This window comes from Sardina pilchardus, chromosome 4 (genome assembly GCF_963854185.1).
Source record: "Sardina pilchardus chromosome 4, fSarPil1.1, whole genome shotgun sequence".
In the NCBI taxonomy this organism is placed as follows: Eukaryota; Metazoa; Chordata; class Actinopteri; order Clupeiformes; family Clupeidae; genus Sardina; species Sardina pilchardus.
In genome coordinates this window covers 19,772,061-19,796,080 of record NC_084997.1, presented here as the reverse complement: position 1 = coordinate 19,796,080, position 24,020 = coordinate 19,772,061, and the positions used below count along the sequence as shown (strand labels likewise).

General features: G+C 40.8%; 1 protein-coding gene across 1 annotated transcript; it reads left to right on the top strand.

Annotated features, from left to right (window-relative positions):
- Nucleotides 1-3,097: 3,097 nt before the first annotated feature.
- On the top strand, nt 3,098-12,779 carry LOC134078035 (zinc-binding protein A33-like). Its single transcript, XM_062533663.1, has 5 exons — nt 3,098-3,154; nt 8,792-9,022; nt 9,145-9,167; nt 9,250-9,368; nt 12,061-12,779. The coding sequence occupies exons 1-5, from the start codon at nt 3,098-3,100 to the stop codon at nt 12,651-12,653; spliced, it is 1,023 nt and encodes a 340-aa protein (XP_062389647.1). The 3' UTR covers nt 12,654-12,779.
- Nucleotides 12,780-24,020: the final 11,241 nt, after the last annotated feature.

The window sequence follows — 24,020 nt, the reverse complement described above, 5'->3', positions numbered from 1 at the left end:
GAAGACCAGCAGGGACATTATTTGCTGTGCCAGTATCTCTTTCTCTTTCTCTGTCTAACACACACACACACACACACACACACACACACACACACAGAGAGAGAGAAAGAGAGACAGTGTTGAAGTGCTACTGAAGAAAAAGTAATAGATAAAGACTGAAAAAGCCAAACTGACAGCGAACTGAAAAAAAGAAACAGCCTAGAAATAGATACAGAAAGCTAAATATCTCCTTATAAAGAAAAGGCAAACAGCTGAGGAAGAAAAAGAAAGGCAGGAAAAAAAAGAGGAAGCCAACTGGCGATAAAAAGCGAGAGCGTGCGTAGAGGTGAGTGTGAGAGCGGGAGTCCGACAGAGAGAGATAGAGAGAGAGCATAGCATAGCGGAGTGGAGCTGAGAGGATATATCTCTTAACTGGGTGTCTGTGGGGAGCGCCCTGCCGCTGATGTGATATACGAGGCCCTCTCGTCCTGTCCATACCATCTCTATAGGAGGCAGTTTCATCCCCCTCTGCAGGGAGGCTCAGATTTATGGGGCTGAAACCGTACGCCTGTATACGCACTTTTCCCCCGTCCTGCTCTCAGCACTGCATAAACCACTGGGTGCTTTATATCAAGCGGAAATTTGTGCTACGCTACCTCTTCCTCCTCCTCCTCCTCCTCCTCCCCCCAGTGTTTTTCTCCTCACTTCATTTCTTTTACTTGATTGCTTAACTTCCGGCCCCTATTTTAAGATATTTGTTCGACACGGCACATCATCTACTTAGGAGGACACTGTTCCCACATACTTTGGCCTATCATCAAATGCTTGACCTCTGATGAAAGCTGAGACCTAGTAGAATTCTCAGAAAGAGTCAGTGTGACAATGTGATGTACTGGCAAAGAGTTACAGAGGCTTGAATGTTGCTTTATCTTTGAGCTGATAACATACATCTCTGGAACTGCCCACATTTTGGATCACCTCAAGTGGCCTTGAAACACAATTGAGGCCTGGAACCAGGTCTTGTGAAGCTGTAACTCGAAGTCAATGACTATAAAGTAAAACATTTATTCTTCAAAAAAATTATTTATGTTGGAATACCTATGCATTATTTGTGTTGGAATACCTCTAATATAATTTCAGTCAGGACCACTTTGTCAATAAAATATTTTTATTTACTATTGCATGAAATACATTCTTGGCGGTATGTTCTGTTCTGGGGGCCCCCTGCCCTTCCATGTTCAAACATGGAAAGCCCAAGGCAGGGAGAGCAGCAATAAACCCCCCATGGGGTACAGAACAGAACAAACATCAATGACACAACATTGATAAGTCAGAAGTATGAGGGGGTTAAGGGGAGGAGGTGGGTGGCAAAATTGCAGAAAAAGCAGATGGCAGCAGATTGGCAAAGGCAGTTTAAATAAGCGCTCTGAATGATCTCCACCAATGAAAGCAAGGCTAGGCCGGCTGGCACTCAGCTGGCAATCAGCTGGCAATCAGCTGGGCGATTAGATTGACAGTCAGCTGGGCCATTCAGGGAAGCTAGCGAGACTCCGTGACCTGCCTGAACTAACGCTGTGCTCCATGTGTTTAGCTCAGTGTCATTTTTTAAGAAAACTTAGTCACAGCAGATTCATGTGAAATGATACTTCTTCTTTGATTCTTTGACAGTCACAACGGTATTATGCAATCTCGATACAAACAAGAAACTCCAGAGAGTTAGCTTTCATTTGACACCAAGGTTCTGCTTCTACTCAATGGGGTTCTTGTGAAGTAAGAGAACAAGTTTTGTTGTTAGTATGGATTTCATGTAAAGGTGTCCATACATTTATACATTCATTTCCTGTTCCACGAGTTTGCATGAGATTTGAGGGGTGTTTACGTGGATCCACTCCACATTTTGAGAAATGCTGTTGTGTGGGCTCTGACATCATTTAGCTTCCATTGTTGAAGGATCTAGAATAAAGCCCAGGGGCATTTACACAGCAGAATATGAAGTGTGTGCAGTGTATAGTCAGGTCACTTTGAATTAGGGGTGGATCCACGTCACCTGGTGACTCCACAATCTGTATGACAGTCAGCGCTCTCAGACTTCTTTTCTTTATATAGATTAAGGTTTATTATCTTCAATCCAGTATTTTTAATGTTACAAAATCACTTTTTGGAGTGACTGGGAAACTTTTTTTCTCCTTATTTTCCCATTTCAGGTAAGCAGATTTTACTTTTGCTCTCAGTGTTGATTTCAGTCTTGAACAAAACTAGATACAGAGTACCAACTGATTTTGGTAGCATAGGATGATAGAGTTGATTTAAATGAAAAGTCACCACCAATCCTTCCGCTGATCAGGTCAGATGGTATTTGCTTTGGTAGGCTGGTTAACATACAGTATTAGTCTAGATTAGTCTGGAATGCTGAATTTGAACTCTTAATGATTTACAATGTGCTACCTATTCTCATCAGACAAACTCATATTGAGTTGCAAAAAAACATTTTAAGGTTTTAAGTAATTATTATGACAGCTGTGCAGCCGTGGTCATACAGTATAGGTTTCCATCCAGTATCCATTTTATTCATTTGTTTATTTATTTATTTTTTCTTCACTGGGCTGGGAAAACTCAAAAACGATCAACTCAAGCTCAAAATAAATCACTCCAGTTATCCAGTCAGTATGTCGAATTCCATTCAGTCGAAGTCGAAGACAGCTTGTTATGAAGAAATTACATGTAACAGAACTAGCTCATTGGGTGAATCCGCTAGTAGCTGTTGAGATCAGACCAGAGGGTGACACGCTTGGAGATGTCAGAATATGTGTTGATATGCGGAGAGACAATGTAGCCATCACCCAGTGCCTAAAATCAAAGAGACCATTCAGAAAATTCCTCACAACATATGACATATCATCAGGTAGAACATCCAGATTCCAGAAAAATCCCAACATTTGTTGTGAACATGGCCTCAGAGAAGTCAAGTCATCAAAAACTGCCCAGGGGCATACAATATATCCGATGACATAGTGGTAGTTGGTAGTACAGAAAAAGAACACGACTCAAGACTAGCCACAGTGATTCAATGCTTGGCTGAAGGGGACTGACTGTTAATGAAAAGAAGTGTCAGATCAAAATGACCTCCATCAACTACATGGGTCACATCCTGTTGCAAGATGGCCTGAAGGTCAAGGTTGGTCTTTGCACCTCCACCAGCAGATGCACAGTTTCCTTGGCTTGGCTCAGTTCTGTGCAAAGTTTGTCTCTCAGTTTGCTCCTCTCTGGGAACGCACAAAGCAAGATGTCGAATGGAAATGGGGAGAAGATGAACAACAGGCATTTGACCTGCTCAAGAAAGCATTAATTAAAGCTCCAGTCATGGCATATTACACCATTGGCAGACCAATCAGAATCACATGTGATGCCTCCCCTGTTGGTCTTGGTGCAATACTGGAACAGCAACAGCTAGACGGTTTGGGACCAAATAGAATAACGCACAGTTAAAAAGTTCCAGTGTACCCGGAGCGCTCGGAGTGGAAATTTACCAACGCACCCATTACCTATACAGGAATTCCTGCATTGCCAGCAGTAACCCCAATGTTAAAGCCTATTGATAACAATGCCTCTGTCTCTGGCACACAAAATTGATGATGAAAACCGGCACTTCCAGTCGGAGTGGACTGACAAGTACTGCTACTGTAGTTCGGCACGTAACTTGGGCGTGATAATTGATGACTGACATGCTTCTCTGAGCATATAGCCTCACTTGCAAAATCATGTCGGTTTACAACATTAGGAAGTTCAGACCTTATCTGACACAAGATTCCACACACCTTCTTGTACAAGCCATGGTTCTCTCCAAACTGGACTATTGTAATTCACTGTTAGCTGGCCTACCTGTTTATGAATTAAGATCACTACAACTGATTCAGAATGCTGCAGCACGCTTAGACTTCAATCAGGCAAAGATCAGCTTCACTGGCTCCCTAGGCCTATTTGGCCAAAATTAAATTTAAATCTCTCAGTTTGGCCTATTAGACAGGGCGAAACCCAGAACGATCTGATTAAGGTCACTACCAATTTTTTCTCAATTGATTCTGTAGTACTTTTTCCATGTAGAATCCATCTCTGCTTGGGACATTTGTATCACGTATAGGCTACATATATTTTTATAAATATACACTCTGCGAATCATTTTGTGAGAGCTAATTTGCATATGGGTGTCATTTTATTAACCAATTTGCATATACTGTAATAATGAGTCTGTGAAGAAATATTCTTGTTGTGTTCATGCTGTGTTGTATAGAAATAGTACCAGTTTACAGTAATAGTACATATCCAAAATTGTTGTATCACACATTTTAAGTCATTGTAACATGATAGGGTTTGATAAATTGGACAGCCCTTACTTTTCCTTTTTTACAGTGCACACACACACACACACACACACACACACACACACACACACACACACACCTCATCTTTCTGTGCAATCCCTATGGGCACAAGTTTGCACTTCTGCAATTTTGTATTTATTTATCTTATTGTTATTTATTCATGGTTTTATTGAGTGAATGACTTATGAGTCCATAAAAGCATTCCAATGCACCTGTACACTGTACAGGCAAATAAATTTGAACTTCAATTTGAAATGTCAAATGAAACACCCAATAACAATTCAAAACAGCCCAAACAAGATTGGCAGAAACTCATCTCATGAATCTGCTCCAACTGGTCTCAGAGAGTGAGAGTGAGTTTGCCTGTGCATACTGCATGTCAGTTAAAGGGATAGTTCGGGTTTTAAGACACGAAGTTATATGGGTTCCCTGTCAGCAACGTTGTGCATCAGCACTGACTTACCCCCCGACAGCGTCCTGTGAGCCGAGATCCAGCCGGTTTTTGATCGTTTTTGATGCCGGACTATTTTCTTCAGCAAGTTTCTGGGGTCACGAAAGTAAAGTGTTTTTCTTCTCAAAACCATATGCGTTCAACAGAGTGATATATTTGCACCACAAAAACGTTGTCCAGCTGTCAGTAGCGCGCAGTGATAGGAATCGCGAAAAATAAGTAAGTGATAACGAGGTTTCGAATTTTTCCTGGACAACGTTTTTGTGGTGCAAATATATCACTCTTTTGAACGCATATGGTTTTGAGAAGAAAAACACTTCACTTTCGTGACCCCAGAAACTTGCCGGACTACTTTCTTCAGCATCAAAAACCGGCTGGATCTCGGCTCACAGGACGCTGTTGCGGGGTAAGTCAGTGCTCATGCACAACGTTGCTGACGGGGAACCCATATAACTTCGTGTCTTAAAACCCGAACTATCCCTTTAACAACAATGAAACTAGATGTACCGAAGAGTGGTACAAAATATGACCGCCGCTCAGTCCTGCACATTCTCTCCGCAAAAATAAATCACGCTTGTACGCTTGACTCCATCCCCTGCTGTAACTTTTATGCATGTAAATGATTGTGTGCATGTGAGCGCTTGTTTTGTGTATGTGTGCTTCTCTGTCTATGAGTTTTTGCTTGTGAGTGTGTGTGTGGGGGTAATGGGGGGTGTGTGCACGCGCGTCTACTTGCCTGCATTTGTGTGTGTGTTTTATGTGTTACAACCTGCATACTAGGCTATGTAACCAGAGAGGGAAGACCACGCGGAATTTGCCAAAAGAATACATGTATTTATTTAAGATAAAGTATTTACAACGTAGGTTAAGTAAAGTCAGTATAAATGTATAAGTGGTGCATTTCTAAGCAGGTAAGAGGGATAACTATATTGTGTGGCGCAGTAATATCTTCACTCTTGCACTTTCAGTTTCACTTTGGAGTGAGGATATTACTGCGCAGAGTCTAAGTGCTCCCAATGTTATTCCGCTACACAATATATTTATCCCTCTTACCTGCTTAGAAATGCACCACGTTTTATTTTGTCTCACCATACTTGGTCCTGTGACTACTTGTGTAACGTTATTTTAATAGGGAAAACATGGAGGTGTTTGGTCGCTTCTAACTTCATCTCTGTTTGGATCCTAATGAATGCATTGAGCTAGCTAAGTGCTATTAAAGTTGCGCCGTGCGCCAGAGCCAGTGAGTGCACGCATTGAAATGTGAGAGGTATGTATCAACTCGTCTTAATTAAGCGAATAACATAGTTTAATATGAAAAAACGGTGAAGCGTTCCTTTAAAGGCCATCCAGGAAGTAATCAATCAGACCCACACGTGTGCCAATCCACGCCACACCTGTGCTGGTGGCTCACCTGCAGGGAGACGCAAATGAACAGCACACACGCAAACCACAAGGAGGAGCCCTGCAGACCCGTAACATATCTGTATGTTCACTTTTGAGTGTGTGTGTGGATGGGTAATGGTGTGTGTGTGGGTGAGTTTGTGGATGCATGTGTGCGTTTTTATGTGTGTGTGCGTGCAGGCGCGTGCGTCTGATTGTCTACTGTGTGTGTATGTCTGTGTCTTTGTGTATGTATGTATGTGCGCGTGTTTATGAGTGTGTCTGTGCTTGTGCGTGTGTGTGTGTGTGTGTGTGTGTGCCTGCATGTATCTACACGCTCACACACAGAAAAACACACACGCGCACACACACCATTACCCACACACACTCACGTGAAGTGAATATACACACACCCAGACACACAACAGGGAAATACAGGGAAGCAGACGCGCACACGCAGACACACAACACACACACACATCCCATTAACCCCACCACACATACATTACTCACACGCGAAAACTCACAGACAGAGAACACACATACTCAAAAGCAAGCGCACACATTCACACACTCATTTACATATACATAAACGTTGCAGTAGGGGATGGACATAAACTTAAACAGAGCAAGCAGCAACCCTCCTCTGAGGACTAAGCTAAGTATCTACAGTAATTTGTAAGTTAATGTCAAACATATAAACCCGTAGGTTGATGAAAGAACTGTAAGCTCAAATTCAAATTACACTTCATTACTACACATGGTAAAAAAAAAAAAAAAAGCTAAACCACATAAATGGACGGCTGATCCATTTATGGACAAAAGCTAGACGTTTATTGGACAAACGCTTCAAAATCGTATTTCCAGGCAAGCCGGCTTCTCAGGGAGTGAATGGGAGGTGGGTACAGCATGTACCTGGACGCCGAGCCTCTGTATGATTGGATGAACTGTTGTATCTGCCGCTCTGAACGTGCTAGAATTCGTTGACAGCGTACAGTATGTCGAGATTATTTAAACTTCCCCCAAAGTGAACTGGGATAAGCCAGGTGCCATGTCTCAGAAACTCTTAAGGTATACTCTATACTCTGTTTGGTCTATTGTGGGATTTTGGGATATTTTTTGCTTTCAAAGAACAATATAACACCCTAATAATATTTACATAATAATTAACCGTTTTTATCATAGCTTCCTCTATTTCAAAGACCAGCAACTGCCACTGAATGGTACAGTACTGTTTTTAATGTCATGTGACTCTTGGCCACTTTGGTTTGATAATTTTATAGGTTTAAAGGATTAACTGAGTCAGGACTACAAAGGATCACAAAATTGACCAAACTCCTGGATGTGACAGTTCGACATCAATACATTATCACCAAAGAAGAAATGGAGGACGATCTTAACTGTCCTGTGTGCTGTGACATCTTCAATGATCCGGTCATCCTGACCTGCTCTCACAGTTTCTGTAAAGTCTGCCTGCAGAAGTACTGGGATACAAAACGACCCAGAGACTGTCCTGTCTGCAGGGTGAAGTCAACACAAAATGAGCCTGTGCCAAATCGCACTTTAAAGAACCTGTGTGAAGTGTTTTTAAAGGAGAAGAAAGCAAAAGCCAAAAAGCCAAAGCCAAAAAGAGAGTCTGAGGCTCTCTGCCGCCTGCACGAAGAGAAACTCTGTCTCTTCTGTCAGGAACATCAGCAGCCTGTGTGTTTGGTGTGTCGAGATGCTGAGATACACAAAAATCACAAATTAAAACCCATATGTGACGCGGCATCTGAATGTAAGGTAAGAGTATATAATTGTTTTCCTTATTGAAAAGTAAATGACATTATGAAAAAAAGATGGTCAGCGGGAATGGCCCCTTGGGAATACACTTCACCTCCCACAGACAAGTGTCTGTGCAATGATATTTGTCATAATTCGGGAAATCCCGGGTAATACGCGAAGGTTGGCAACCCTAGTCTGTCTCACTTGACTCGACTTAAACTATTTAAGCAATAAGCCCCGAGAGGCCGTGGGTTATACTGTATAATCGAACAGCTAAGGGGCATTTTTAGGCACGACCTGCATGAAGGTTGTGAGTTTGATCCCAGAAGTTGTCACCATTGTCACTCATTAGTTCAATCTGGATAAGAGATTCTGCTTTGCCATTTTTCCAGCAACTTGACTTTTCTCTGCAGAACCTCCAATTCCTTTGTTACTTTTGTCAGAAATGGATGAAAATGCATTTTATCATGAGTTTCACGTTTTCATTCACGTCATCATGTCTTCAACCGAAGTACATTAAGACAACAAAAATACTTACTGCACCTTTATTGAGTAATTCTTGGCTCGAAATGTAACTGGAGAATGTTTGATTTGTTTCAGAAAAATACTGAGATTAGTCTACACTCCTTACTGCTGAAACTGGGGGTGTTTGAACATTTTAAGATGGCATGCAATCAAACATTAAAACACATATCGGTGAGATAACTACTGTGTTAAGTGTTGAAAGTTATTTGAATATACATATTTTTAAATTCAAGAACCTAAATGGCATGTATACTGGAGTATTATCAAATTACAAAAACATCTTATTAATTTTTATGATTTTATGATACACCAGTCTCAGGCAAACTCCACCGAGAGGCAGATCAAGGAGGAGTTTGAGAAGCTTCACCAGTTCCTGCGTAATGAAGAGGCAGAAAAGATAGCTGAACTGAAGTGGGAGGAGAAGCAGAAGAGTGAGATGATGAAGAAGGAGATTGAGAAGATCAGCAGAGAGATTGCATCTCTTTCAGATGCAATCAGATCCACACAAGATGCAATGGACACTGATGACATCACATTTCTGAAGGTACTCTTGCCAGTGAATCTCAAATATTTTAATGTCTACATCTGATTTTGGTAATTGTATTATACTGCATTTTATTTGTGATAATTCACCCCAATTTAAAACCAACTGTCCTTATTTTCCAGCACTACAACAGCACAATCAAAGGGTATGTGAATTGCCGCGACTCTCTTCTTTGTTGTTTCTGAACCCAAATCTACAGCAGCACTGAATCCTGATTGTTATTCCAGAGCCCAGTGCACTCTGGATGATCCAATAATGAATTCAGGAGCTCTGATTGATGTGGCAAAACACCTGTTCAACTTTAAGTTCAGAGTCTGGAAGAAGATGCAGTGTGTGGCTGAATATGGTGAGGGCTGATTCATACACACACACACACACACACACACCTTTATAGAGTTTCAGTATTGTCCAAAGGGACTTGCAGAATATGACAATTTTGATATTAAAAATGAACAGTAAAGCCTAAATGATGCATAATAGCAATAACTAGAAAATGTACTGTAATTCAGTGAAAGGAATTGCCATAGCATGTTAATGCAAAAAGGCTGCTGTTTAAAACACTAGTTAAAAACACAAATTACTAACAGTATATTTACTCATATTAGATAGACCTACAGTATTGAAACCCCTCTAGGTTAGATGTTTGCTTACAGTAGGTTATATGACAGTCTAGTCTGGGTGTTCCCATCCTGCCTTGCGCGGTGATTTCATTCACGCTGCTAAGGCAGTCTGGACACTAACACCCAAATTTTCGCCTGATGTTGGTGACCAATCACAGAACATCCGAGAAGTTTCCGTTGCCTTCTTGCGTCTTCATTCGACGCCAAAGGATTTACACTGATGTCAATGGCAGCCCTTTGTGTTGCATATGAATGCGCGGGGGCACATCCGGCTTCTGATATTGACGCCAGGGGGCTTGGCATGCGTCCTCGTTCAACCAGTTGGGTGTAAAACCGTGTTATATGAGCTATGCGCATTTGATAGACATCCGTGGCGCCCAATGAATGGATCTGGGCATTTTTTCAAATACGAGAAAATGAATGTCTGGTTGCCAGACCACGTCTTATTTGAGAAGTGGTAGGCGCTAGCCAGGCTAATGACAGTCAGTAGCCTAATACATACTAATACTAATTCAATATTGATAAATATGCTTTGTTTTAATACAGTACAGTAGTAGAAACAACAGTAGAATGACACTCAGAATACACTATGAACAGCTACCAACCCAAGCAAAATGGAAGTAAATAAAGTTTTTAAACCAATTTAGCTACTTACCCAATAATTAATGATAAAGGAGAAACCAGAAACCAGAAACCGAATTTGTATTCTTACAAAAGGTGTTGTAATCGTAAGTGTCTCTGACCTGACATGGTCAAAACTGCACAAAATTGGAAGTGTAGGATCATTATGACACCCTCTGAATGCATGCCAAATTTCTTGGAACTCAGTTCATGGGGGGCCAGACAATAAATGGATTTATGTGTCCATTTAGTGACTACCAACTGGCCTGTAGATGGCCGGACACAGTTTTCTGTGAATATCTCGAGAACCGTAGGACCTAGGGGCCATGTCAACCCATCCCAAAACCACTCATTTAACTCATTGGCTGCCAGCGATTTTCAGTGCAGAGCGCTCCATACTGCCAGACGTTTTACAGCATTTTGACTGTTTTTCCAAGATCCACCGAACGGTGAGCTTTATGACTATGTAAACACCGAAGGTACCAAATGAAAGAGTAGACTCTCTTCTTTCACCAGGAAAAAAACGGTTTGTTTCTATCGTTTTCCGTTCTTTAGTAATCGTCAGTAGAACATGGGTTAGTTTTGCTAAAAACACCTGTTTTTGACCAAAACATGGAGAAAACGATCTTTTTGTGAAAATCAACTTTTTAATGTTAGCGATTCAGGAGTATGTCTACCACGATTGCACTGTTATCTCGTCAGTCTCGTCAAGGTTGCTAGGGACTATGATGGTCGCTAAAGACTCTGAACAGGACGGTAGACTTAGCAAGCTAGCACTAGCAAAGTTGTTGTTAGTCATAGCAATATCCAATGTAAATGGATCATACCGTTCACGTGTTTTCCATCCTTGATGTAAGAAGTAAGCATATTTATTCCCTGCATCGCGTGCAAACTAGATCCACTGTGGTCGATCTTCAGTGTCGTTGCTTGTTGCATGCTGCATGCTGTCTCTGCATGTGCACTATAGGCAGATACTAATCATCCAAATGACACTGCTGTCATCTAGCGGTTGGGATCGCTAGTACAGTCTGTTTACAAGTCTGAAACTCTGCCAGATCGTTCCCAAGCCCACCCAGGAGCCCTCCCCATTGAAAAAGGCAATTGACGTCTATAGACGTCAATGGCAGTGAATGAGTTAATGTATAGTGCCGCCTAGTCAAAAATGAAAAAGCCATTCAGGTTGACAGGTTCAAAACTGCACAAAATGTGAAGTGCAGGATCATTATGACACCCTCTGAATGTGTGCCAGGTTTTGTGTAATTTGGTTCATGGCGGACCATACAATACATTAATATACTGTATGTGTACATACACACACACACGCATAAACGCGTACACAAACACACCCACATGCATGCACAAACACCCTCACAAACACACACACAGAAACACACACACACACCATTACCCACACACACTCACAAGTGAACATACATACATACACACAGACACACAAAACACGCACACAAATGCACACACGCAAGCAGACGCGCACACAAAAACAAAAACTCAGAGAGAGAAGCACACATACACAAAAGCAAGCGCTCACATGCACATACTCATTTACATACCTAAAAGTTGCAGTAGGGGATGGAGTAGGAGATGGAAACAAATTGACAAGCGTGATTTATTTTTGCAGAGAGAGAACGTGCAGCACTGAGCGGCAGTCATATTTTGTACCGCTTTGCGGTGCATCCAGTTGTTATTATTGTTGCTGCATTGCATGTAAATGCAATAGACTGTTATCCATATTTAGGGTAATTTGTTGGTTCAAATGTGTGTTCTTTCTCTCTGCAGCTCCTGTAATGCTGGATCCCAACACTGCACACCGAAGTCTCATTGTGTCTGGGGATCTGATGAGTGTACAATACAGTGAAGAGAGGCAACAGCTTCCTCACAACCCAGAGAGATTTGATGAGCACCGGAGTGTCCTGGGCTCTGAGGGCTATACCGCGGGGACACACTACTGGGATGTGGAGGTTGGAGACAACCCATGCTGGGAATTGGGTGTGATGGCAGACACTGCCAAGGTGAAGGGAAAGGATGAAGATGAGTTAATTAGGCGCTGGATTATGTACTATGCTAATAATGAGTACATGGTACATTCTGGAGATGTGTCTCTAAAGCGTGAGAGCGTGAACGAGCCCACCGCTGTCATCAAAGTGAGCCAGAAACCCAAAAGGATCAGAGTGCAGCTGAACTTGGACAAAGGAAAGATTTCATTCTCCGACCCTGATTGTAACACAGTGCTGCATACATTCTCACACATGTTTTGGTATTGGTTTTGGAACTATGAGCAAAAAGTGTTTCCTTATTTTAAAACAAGGTCTTCCCTGAAGATCTCTCCAGTGAGGAGTTCAGCTACGGTTACAGTAGTACTGCAAGTCTGACATCTGCTCCTGTACTGTACCAAGCATAATGCAACAGGGTTGACTCAAAATGCTTCACAAATGGAGATACGTAAATAAATACACTATTATCATTATTATTATTATTATTACTACTACTAAATTATATTTAATAATGAGTCTAATGAAAAGTTAAATCAAATAATGAAAGTAAGGAGGAAACAATGAAATAAAATAAGGAAAGAAACATAAAACAAAACATAATGAAAGAAAGAACTTGAAACCATTAGGAAAATCGGAGAGTTTACATTTTATGAAGCAGGACTTGATATGGGTAGAGGTCAGCAATAGAGAAGGCCCGGTCACCTGTAGTTCTGAGACCGGAACACAATGGACAGAAAGACGTTTTTGGGAAGACAATCTAAGTGACTAAGCATAGTATGTACTCAGAAAATCACTGGTATATTATGGTTCTAAATCATTAAGGACTTCAGAACAGATAGCAACATTTCAGAATCAATTGTATATTTCTCAGGCAACCAGTGTTAAACCATCACAACATCTGATCTTATTTAAGTGCAACATAATTTGTATACCTGCTTCCCTTCCCTTGTTACATGTTGATTTGAACATTTACACATCAATTTTTTTTTCTTTCATTTTCTCATTGAATTGTAGTATGCATGGTGTTATAAAATCACTGCTTACTAGCAGGTGATGAGTACAAGTGGGGATGTCTTGGGGTAGCATTTATGGAATGCCTCTCGTCTGGTCAGATATTTATGAATAGATCAACTGGAGCTACTGTAACTATCCAATTAACACACATTTAATTCCTGTAGCCTATCTGTATTCTATGTCAATATTATTACAGCTGTACTAGATTACTCTATATATTTATTTTTAGTTGATCTTCGAAGGGGGTTAACAGGACTATGCACTTAAGGTTACTTATAGAACACATTCTGGATCATTACTGTTCTTTCTTTCATAGAATAACATTTGTTAGAATACTTCTGCCTGCTCTATTCTACTCTCTTGGGTTTAAATATTCTAGACTACCTGGGTATAATTCTCTATAAATGAGTATATTTCTCAATTCTCTGTATTTGCATGCTTAAACATTATGTTGAAAGTTTGGTACATAAAATATAAAAGGTAAATAAAAAGACTTACCACTATTGTCTGTATTGAGATGGGCAAATTCTAGCTTCAGAATCAAAACTACTAAATAAGCTTCTCCTTTGACCAAAACTCTGAGCTGATGACACTGGTGTACTTACCAGTCATAGTGGCAACCACTGTGATCTGACATGACAAATCCTTTGAAACATTTCATCGCCAATCTGCATTGTATGTGTTATGTATTATGCTGATATTAAGTATATGGCCCATTCTGGAGATGTGTCTAAAGCGTGTACTCACCGGCAAGCCCATCATTCCCCTCAAAGTGAAACAGAAACCCACAACGATAGAGTGCAACTGAACTTGGACAAAGGAAGGGTTTCATTCTCTGACCCTGATAATAACACACAGCTGCACACATTCACACATCATTTTGGGTTTTGGAATGAAGGTGAAAATGTGTTTCCCTATTTCAAAACCAAGTTTTCTCTGAAGATCTTACCAGTGGAGCCATCAATTGTTACATCAGTTACAGTAGGGCAACCCAGTTAGAGCTGCTGCAGGACTGAAATCCTGATCCAACAAAAGTTTGTCCAACATTAATGTGTTTGAAAACTAGCCCTGCACTAAACATAATGCAACAGGGTTGACCTAAAGTTCTTCAGAAATGGAGATAACTATGTGATATTGTTAGTAGTGGTAGTATTTGATATAGTCCCAGTGATAAAATTAAATAAGGAGAAATGGAGAAATAAGGAAATTAGAGTGTATTAAAGGGAAACTAGGCAGGTTTGACGATTTCATCGCCGGTTTCACTTTCGCGTTTCGTTTTCGCTTTCCCTCGTTTTATGCTTGCAGATTTCTCTGCAGAGCTTCCCCTACAGCTTTAGTGTTACAAAACTCCTCAATCGGTCAGTCTGGCTTTTCATGAGCATGATTGCCAGGCTGGAGACTGTCTGTTTTGAAGTCCCGGTGGCACAAAACGTGCATGCATGGTTCTTCTGCAGGCGCTAGGGGGAAGCAAGACAGCCGTCATTCAAGCCGATATAAGTCAAATAACCATTCCATTGACTCCGAAGCTGATTAGTAAAGGCAAATTAAGTTTAAAAAAAATCTTGCATAGTTTCCCTTTAAATGCTAGGCTTTTAAATGAATTAGACTTGAGCAGCAACAGGCCCAGTCACATTCAGTTTTGCGGCTTAAGTTTTTGCAAGGAAGATCTTAACGAAGTACATTATGAATTAACAAGATGACATACAGTATATTGTGGTTCCAAGCCATTAAGGGCTATACAAACAAATAGCAACATTTAAAAATCAATTCTGTATTTCACAGGTAACCAGTGCAATTGAGCTTAGCTTATACTTAGCAGTCATGTGACTACCATGGAAATGCTGACAAAAAGGGCTAATGTTTCATGTTTGTAGCTACAGTATGTATGAAACATGATATCTGTTTCATCATGTCTTGAGTCCTCACACCCTGCCTATTGGCGAGTGACAGCTTGATTAATAGTGGGGAAAAAAACAAATAACCCTGGCCAATCTCCTCAGCAGTTTGCCCTTAAAACCTGGTTGATGCAAAATGCGTCAAAAACACACCCATTCTTCTCTGTTACTTTGCACTGTTAGTTGCAACGAGATAAGACATTCATTACTAAGAGCATAAGTGGGGCTTTCCAACGAGACTACACACTTCTGTACAATCAAGTGGGCTATGCAAATAAAAATATCATGATATTAAATCAAGTTGCATCATCTTTACAGTCTACTGCTGTGCATTCACCTGTGCACCCGTTACTCTTGTTTAAATTACTCAAATGATATGGCATGTCAGATGAAAGACGAGACACAGAGGTATTCATTGATACCAAATACATCAATCCTTCTGGGTTATAAAAACAGACAAAGTGACAGCAAAATAATAACTTTATACAGCTCGACTTATGCTTTTGTGTGTTGCTGTGGCATATGTTCATAATCCAGCACTATCATGTGTTTCTCTATGGCGATTCAAACCATGTTCATAATCTGGTTTTGAGTTCCAAGCAGATTCCTGCATGGTATCCAAATGAAGACTCAGTTGAAGTTGTTGTAGAGAATCATCACGAGTGCACAAACAGCTTAACGTGCAAACTCGGGTCAAGTCAGGTCAGATCAGCTCACAGATACAGTATGGAGCGCTGAAAGTTAATTTTACATCACTAAAAACAAATTGGCATTTATTTCTGTCAGGCACACACCACATATATCTGTAAATTGCTCAGCCCCAAAGCCCCTCTCCACCATAGTTCTTATATTGCCGGATTCAGGACAGTCTACAGTACATGAAAGGCATGTTGAGCTGTCAGCTTGCTGTGGCGAATAATTTGTATAGTACACGTTTTGCATTTTTATTATTTAGAATAGTGAAGGACTCATAGGGTTAGTGCATCTAATTGCACAACAACTATCTGCCATGTCATTTTCTCCTCAAAACACCAATATAGTCAGATTGGTGTCCTGGCAAGAACCTTGATTATTTTACTGGGATTCATTGCTGGAGAGGGATGTTTTTGCGCAAGCCATTTCTCGTAACTGTTGTGGTTAGTCCCAAACCAGCTGATCCCACTACTTCCCCTTTTACACTGGTTTCACTCTGACAGCCTGCTGACTTACAATAAATGTATTCAACGAAAGAAAAAACATAGAGGAACATTTTGGTGTGCCATTCTGGAGGAGTTGGACAACCTTTGTGACCTTTGTAGGCTCTAGGTACTGAGCTTATATGCTACCAGTGAAGTTTGATGGACTTGTGTGGAAAGTGTTCCCTTATTTTGTTTGAGCTGTGTAGTAAAGTATGATACTAATGCTTCAACATAGTTATCCAACAACATTTCCTTTGTATCCTGTCCCATCTACTCTTCTGCAGTCTATTACACCTGCTGTTCTACCGGCAGTGATGTGCGTGTATATTACCGGTACTTTACTCAGCTCTCTTCACAGTGGTCTTCAAGCAAGTCAGAACAGATCAGGGGCTGGTTTCCCGATAACGTTCACTCTTAGCGAGCTACAAAGACTCCAAAGGTATAACCTACCAAAGTTGTTTACCTTTATAGTCGTGGTTCCCGAACTATCACTTAACTGTAGGAGTCTTCTTAAGAAAAGCTCCTTACGTCCGACGTACGAGGCACTGTCCACCATGAAGGTGCTGGATTAGTTGATATTGATTGCTCAGAAATCGCGGAGGCATGACATTATTATGAAATCGTTCTTTGCACAAAAAACATTGCTCATATATCGCCTCCATAACATTCACGCTACTTCAACATGGATGAACTTATTAATAGCATACAATGATAAAAAGTAGAAATGAAATGTCTGAGGTGTCTGGACACCTACAGACCAGTTGGTGTACAGTAACATAAATGATTTCACTGTATGGCCTCCCCATTGGCAACCATTCGGATAGAGGAAATGTATTTATTGGCAGAAATCAATATATAAATCAATAAGTTTTTCATTGCTGCACCTTTATATAGGCCTTTTAGGTAAGATTATAAAACAATAATTTTAAGAAAAGCAATAAGCCACTCTAGTCCACTAGCGCATCTAACAACGCCCCTCACTGTGCGTTCAGACCATGAGCGACCAAAGCTGCAAAGTCGCTTTTGACGCTGGTAAAATGCAGCTGCTAAAAAAATTCTATCGCTAAAGTCACGCAAGTCGCTCATAACGTGAGAGATTCTAACGTTTGATTTCGTTTATCTATTTAAAGGAACAGTCAAGACTAGCCTGACTCTCGCCAGACCCTTGTAGTTCCGCCATGCTCCACCAGAGGCGTTTCGCTGAGCTCCACACAAGGGTCTGGACTCGAGAATATCGTCGGTCTGCGGAAACATAAATAGGCGTTTCTATCTAAGTCGGAAACACCCCCTTTTCTTCTTCTCCTTCTTCAAGGAACTATTAACATCCGGTCTAACATGTATGTCAAAGTAAGGGCACAGCCCGCTTTCCATTAGCATTGAACCAAACGTAGTAAAGCAGAACTAAGTTTAAACGCAATCCAGCAGAAGAAGTTGAAAATGGTTGTGCAGTGCATTGTAGGCCTACTTGTTAAATAGATTATCCGTTACGAAAAAAATTTATTGTACTGCAGTATCACGACAGTATTTCCTATAATAATTACAGAATTACTGCACATCAACACCTACAGTTAGGCTAATGCAATTATTTGGATACGAAAAAAACGATATTCATAAAGTTACCGCTGCATAAGCACCATACTGAATTGTCAAAAGTCAGTTCTTTATTGGCCATTTGTGCATAAACCATAGACAAATTGGAATTCTTGTGCAGGCCCTTCAAGTCAAATATTTAAAAGCAGACATGACAAATATTTAAAAGCATACATGACAAAAACATGATTCATACAAGACATCAGGCAAACATTGACGTCAAATTATACTGTGTAGTGTACCCAGTCTAAGAATAGCCTACAGTCCCACAGAGGCAGAGTAGTTTAAGTGCTACAGTAGCCTACAGTGCAAATCCTGCGTCCCTGAGACTGTGTGTGTGTGTGTGTGTGTGTGTGCGCGCGTGCGCGCAAGTGTCACACATCCAAGATATTGCACCCTGTCCCATGTGGATACAAGTGCATACTTCTCATATTGCAGTTTAGATATTGCACAGTTGTCCCATTGATATTGCACCGGATTTCCATATTGCACAAGATATAAACATTTTCCAATAATATTGATATTGCACATGATCCCCACATTCCACTGTTAGAATATTACTCCGTCACATTGTTGCTGCACAGTTGTCCCACTAATAATATTGCACCTGATTCATATTGCACATTGTCCCATTAATAGTATCGCACAAGATATTGCACATTGTCCCTAGTATTGCACATAATCTCCACATTACACTGACAAAGTATTGCACATTGTCCCCTTGTTAGCCTTGCATGTAGTCCCATATACAGTACAGTTAGATATTGCATATTGCCCTTATTCCCCTTTGTAGTATTGCACCTTTCCCATATTCCACATGTTTACAGGTTTGTCACAAGTTGTATGTGCAGTGTTTGTGTCTGAACAGAGTGTGAGCTGGGTGAAAGGAGTCTTTGATGATTCTCTCTGCTCTCTTCTGGCAGCGCTGTGCATACATGTTTTCCATAGAGGGAAGTTTTGTTCTTATGATCCTCTCTGCAGAATTTATAACATGTTGTAGAGCCCTTCTCTCAGCCTGTGTGGTGTTTCTGTACCAGACAGTGGATTGTAGGATAGGCCTACTGTACAATACAATATTTTGGACACAAAAATGCTGCAGTGTTTTCCCTTCACTCCTTTGTGAGTCACAAATCAGCTGGCAAAGCATTACAGTCTCATAATATTGCTTTGCATTTACAAGGATTTAGCTCAACAATACACAAACCTAACACATCATTCCCCCCTCCCCATTGATCCTCCATCCCTGCAGCACCCTCTCCGATGAAGTAGTCCATAGGCTGACTACAGTCAAATGTCTTTCACTATTCCCAGGCTGTGTATCCCAACAAATTAAAAATATTGATTAATATCCTGGTCATTGAGCAAATGTGTTTAAGGTATATGGAGCATTATGTAATCAGACAGCATAGCTCAAGTTCATACTCAATATGGATTGTTCAATAAAGACACAACAACCATTTATTTGCAAAGTAGCCTAAACTTTATTATAGGACAAACCCAGAAGAGATCAACTTTTTTCATGTTTCATAACAGTTTAAGCACCAAGCATGCATTTTCCCAACTTTTGTTAGAGAACAAATGTGCAAATGCGCAATCCGGTAGATTTCGCCAATACTTTGTTGTAGAACAAACACAGAAGAGAAACTTCTGCAGGCCATGCAAGATAAAATAAATAAAAGTAAAACAAAATCTTGGCCTGTGTGTGTGTTGGTGTGTGTGTGCGTGCGTGCGTTGGTGTGTGCGTGTGTGTGTTGGCGTGTGCGTGTGCCATGGGAGCTACTTTGGAAATTGTACATCTTGTACCAAGTACCTCCCATAGCCTGTGTTTAAGCACCAAGCATGCATTTTTCCAACTTTTGTTGGCAGAGAACAAATGTGCAATCCTGTCGATTTCAAAGCTACTCTTCCTGGGAAAGGTGAGGCACAACCGCAGTGGTGGTTACTGCCCTTTCTGCAGCCCAAATTGCATTTGTAGATCACATATTCTGAACAACAAAATAATAATTAAATAAGAAATAGATAAACATCAAATAGCCTGCTAACGTTACATGAAACAATTGAATCAACTTCACTTCATTACTAATAACATTACTTTCAGAACCTTTTGTAATTTCAGAACCAATCCATACAGTTTCATAGAAGACCATGATACAGGGCTAAGGGCTTAACTATCAATCTCAAACATACCTCCATAATGTACCATCGTTTTCAAATGGCTCTGCATGTGCGTTTCCACCCTGGCATAGTCACCCTTGTACTCTGGGCAGAAAGGGCAGTGGAGCAGCGTGCATCCTGGGTCTGAACAACTTCGTAATTGCGGCTTCTGACCGCTAGACAGTATGGAAGAATGTAACTGCAGTGATAGGAAGACATATGGAGAACATTAACTTATTAGAGAACATTGTCCAACTTCTGCTAAGATTCTAGTAGTGATCAACTAAAGCCTACCTTACATTGACAGACTTTGCAAAGATTTGGAAAAGATTTTTGAAAGACTACAGTCTCAGACCCTCTCACATCTAAAGACAATTCATTGAGTTTTTAGTCACTGTCTAGTCACAGGCCAGTCTCAGATTAGGATTTTGCAAAGACTGTAGGTCACTATTTACAAGACTGCTGCTAGATTCCTTCAAATCGTACAATAGGCTACGTCATCATTAACAGGAAATCACATGATAGCCTACTCATATCAAAGTATTTTTTTCGCGTTTCTGCAGCATTGTTTGATGTGTGACATCACTAACAGATACAGAGTTGTTCTGTCTCGTAGAATAGCCGACTAATAAATTATAAGAAATGAAATAACAAATAATCATATAGGCTACAGCTGTCGCCTATTTTGCCCCTTCCTGTTTTCGTGTTCGCGAGAGGTTACTATTGGTTTTTAATGTTCACGTCACTATTTGCATGAGCCACGACTGAAAAGACTTCCGATAATATCAAACATGTTTGATATTGTCGTAACGGCAAAACTAGAGAAAGACTGCCTCCGACGGACTTAAAACCGCTAAGATTGGCACCTTACACTAAACGATTTAGATGACGGGAGCGCGCTGCGATTCTAGCACAACTCTCAAGATTTCCGCCCGATTTTGGAAATGTAGTCGCCGACTGTTAAAACAGGCCAAAATCGTGCAATGTAAGCCAGCCTTAACAGGCCTCTAAAGTCAAACTGACTATTCATGGATTTCATCTGGTCCCTTTCCACAGGTGTATACAATCAAGCACCTTGATTATCAATGCAGACTGCATGGTGCTTGATTAATACACCTGTGCAAAGGGACCTGATGAAACCCATGAATTCAAGTCCATTTCCACAGGTGTATTAATCAAGCACCATGCAGTCTGCATTCATAATCAAGGTGCTTCATTGTATACACCTGTGTAAAGGGACCTGATGAAACCCATGAATACAGTATTAGTAATTGTACTGGTCAAACGTTGTAGAACTCCTAGATGTCTTTGTTTTACATGACAACTCTCAATCATTCTTTATGTCAATAGGAACATAACAAATGAACTTTTTGTTTTTTAATTATGGCATCACTCATGTAGCAAATGCATCACATCATTGCAAGGATCTTCGGCATAGCCAAAACAAATTCAGCTGGATTCAGCTCCACTACAGTCACTCTAATCAGAATTTAGGGTAATTTGGTGTTAACTGTAATCATTTTTGAGGCCGTTTAAAACGCACCAAATCAACAGGCCACCTGTTCACCACTCAACAGCCTCAGAAAATAGTTACAGTTAACCCCAAAGTACCGAATTTAGTTAGGCATACGTTACGTCTTCACTTTATATGGGTTTAGTCGAAAACAATGTGCGTTGCTGGCATGCTTTTAACGTTACCACATAAGCACGATGACTAATTTGTATCACGTAGCCTAGGCCTACCATTTTAAGTAGGTTTACATATTTTCATACAAACAAACAAGCAACATATCGCAAGCAAACAATCTATTCCTTCGTTCTGCTTACTTTCGCCTTGCTACCCATATTCTAATGTAACGCTGGAATTGCTTAAATGGTAATATAAGACATAGTTATAGATATAGAAGTTACTTACGTCTCATCGGTTTAGCTTCAGTTTCTCTGCTATCGTAGCTTCTGCGTGGCTTCGACGAGGACTTCAGAGGACTTTTACAAACTGACAAAAGGAAGTCAAACTCCGGAAATTAAGAATTTCCCAGAATGCAGTGCAAAGCTCCTTCTGATTGGTTGACTATTCACGACAGGAACGCCTAATTGGGGAGTTTCTTGCAACATATGTAACGCCCATGCCGCAGACCGACCCTCCTCGGACTCGAGGGCAATCCAAACTCCTTCCAGGGAGCAAAAAATGATGAACCAATCAGGAGCGCCGAAGCGAGTGTTTGATTCAAACAACAATGGCGGCACGCAGCAAGGAGTCTTGTGCTGACATTGATTCTGCTATTTCAACCGTTTTGTCGAATCTATCGAGTATTCATTCTTTAAAAGATTAACAGAGAATGGTTTTGAAGACATTTATTGCTGGAAAGGATGTTTTTACTCTTCTTCCGACCGGGTTTGGCAAGAACTTGAAGAAGCCTAGCACGTCATTCAAGATAACAGGCAAGTGGTTTATCAAATTACATGCAAGGATGTTTTACAAGGACCCGGCTTCATAAATACATCTCCTATCGAGAAGTCCCAGATCCTTGTGTGAAGCAGACAGCAAACTACAGGATCTGGCGAGAGTCAGGTTAAGTCAAGACAGCTTGCCGTATGCTTATCAGAGTGCTGGAGCACTGATTGTAGCTAGTGCTTCGACAGCTCTAGTATTTAGGCATCTGCAAATAATGTTCTGTACTCCATCTAATTTGAAATAAATCTACAAAGTCTAAATAGCACTTTATCCTCAGGGAAAAGGAGCATGGCTGCATGTAACCTAGATTGGTGTAGAGCAAATGAATATCATTCCCGCTTGAAACAAACGTTCTAGAGATTAGAAAGTAAGTGCAGTTTTTAGTTTTATTGGGAATGACTATTCAGCATCCAGTATAGTTCATTTTGACTGAATCATCATTATTATTAGAATTGTTATTCTGATCTGAGAAAAGCGCCAAAGCGACTGATCAAAACTGGCTGTTAAGTGAAGTTTGCATAGAAAGGCTGCTGTATAGGTTAGCCTACATACATCCTTTTGACATAATTCATCCTCACAGTCACAAGTTTCTATTACATTTTGCACAATGTTATTAGTATCATCGGTATTTGCAAACCATACCGTCCGATTAACACAAGAGCAACTTTAGCATGCTAGGATGCTATTAGCAGGCAAGTGCGCTTCAAACATTCGTATTTAGCACCTAATCAACATTTCATCAACTCACCAGACCAACCAATCTAAAGCTTTTTTATTAGGATCCCTAAACACAAAAAGTGTTGGGTCGTATAAGACCGGGTGCCCAGCGACGGCGGTGATGAGTGTCTTTACGGTGGACAGTGCCTTATACGTCGGACGTAAGGAGCTTTTCGTAAGAAGACTCCTAAGTGATAGTTCGGGAACCACGACTAGAAAGGTAAACAACTTTGGTAAGTTATACCTTTGGAGTCTTCGTAGCTCGCTAAGAGTGAACGTTATCGGGAAACCGGCCCCAGATTATTATTATTATTATTATTATTATAGTGGAATCCTCTTACAGGTCATGTTTGGCCCTTTTTCACCAACTTGGCATGCTCTAAAACTCTCTAAATTTGGCAGCTACATCTGGAATTGGAAACGCTACTCAGAGACAGAGCTCTGGTCTAGGGTGTGGCTCAGGGACTCTATAGCGCCACCTAGTGTGTTGTCTCTTGTGGTTGACACATACATGTACGAAAATGAACCAAGTTTGGTGGGCTTGTGTGTTATTGCTATCGCTAGTCAGGAACAGGGCTCTAGGGTGTGGCTTAGGGACCCTAAAGTGCCACCTAGCATGTTGTCTATTATGGTGACACATACATTCACAACAATGAAGCAAATTTGGTGGCCATGTGTGTTATTGCTACCGCTAGTCAGAGACAGAGCTCTGACCTAGGGTGTGGCTTAGTTAGATTCCAAA

What these genes read in the sequence shown, in the direction of transcription:
- LOC134078035 (XM_062533663.1), top strand. Translation starts at nt 3,098, where the DNA reads ATGACCTCCATCAACTACATGGGTCACATCCTGTTGCAAGATGGCCTG. An exon ending in AAGATGGCCTGAAGGTCAAG is followed by an intron (nt 3,155 to 8,791) that starts GTTGGTCTTTGC and finishes ATGATACACCAG; the next exon opens with TCTCAGGCAAACTCCACCGA. An exon ending in TACAACAGCACAATCAAAGG is followed by an intron (nt 9,168 to 9,249) that starts GTATGTGAATTG and finishes TTGTTATTCCAG; the next exon opens with AGCCCAGTGCACTCTGGATG.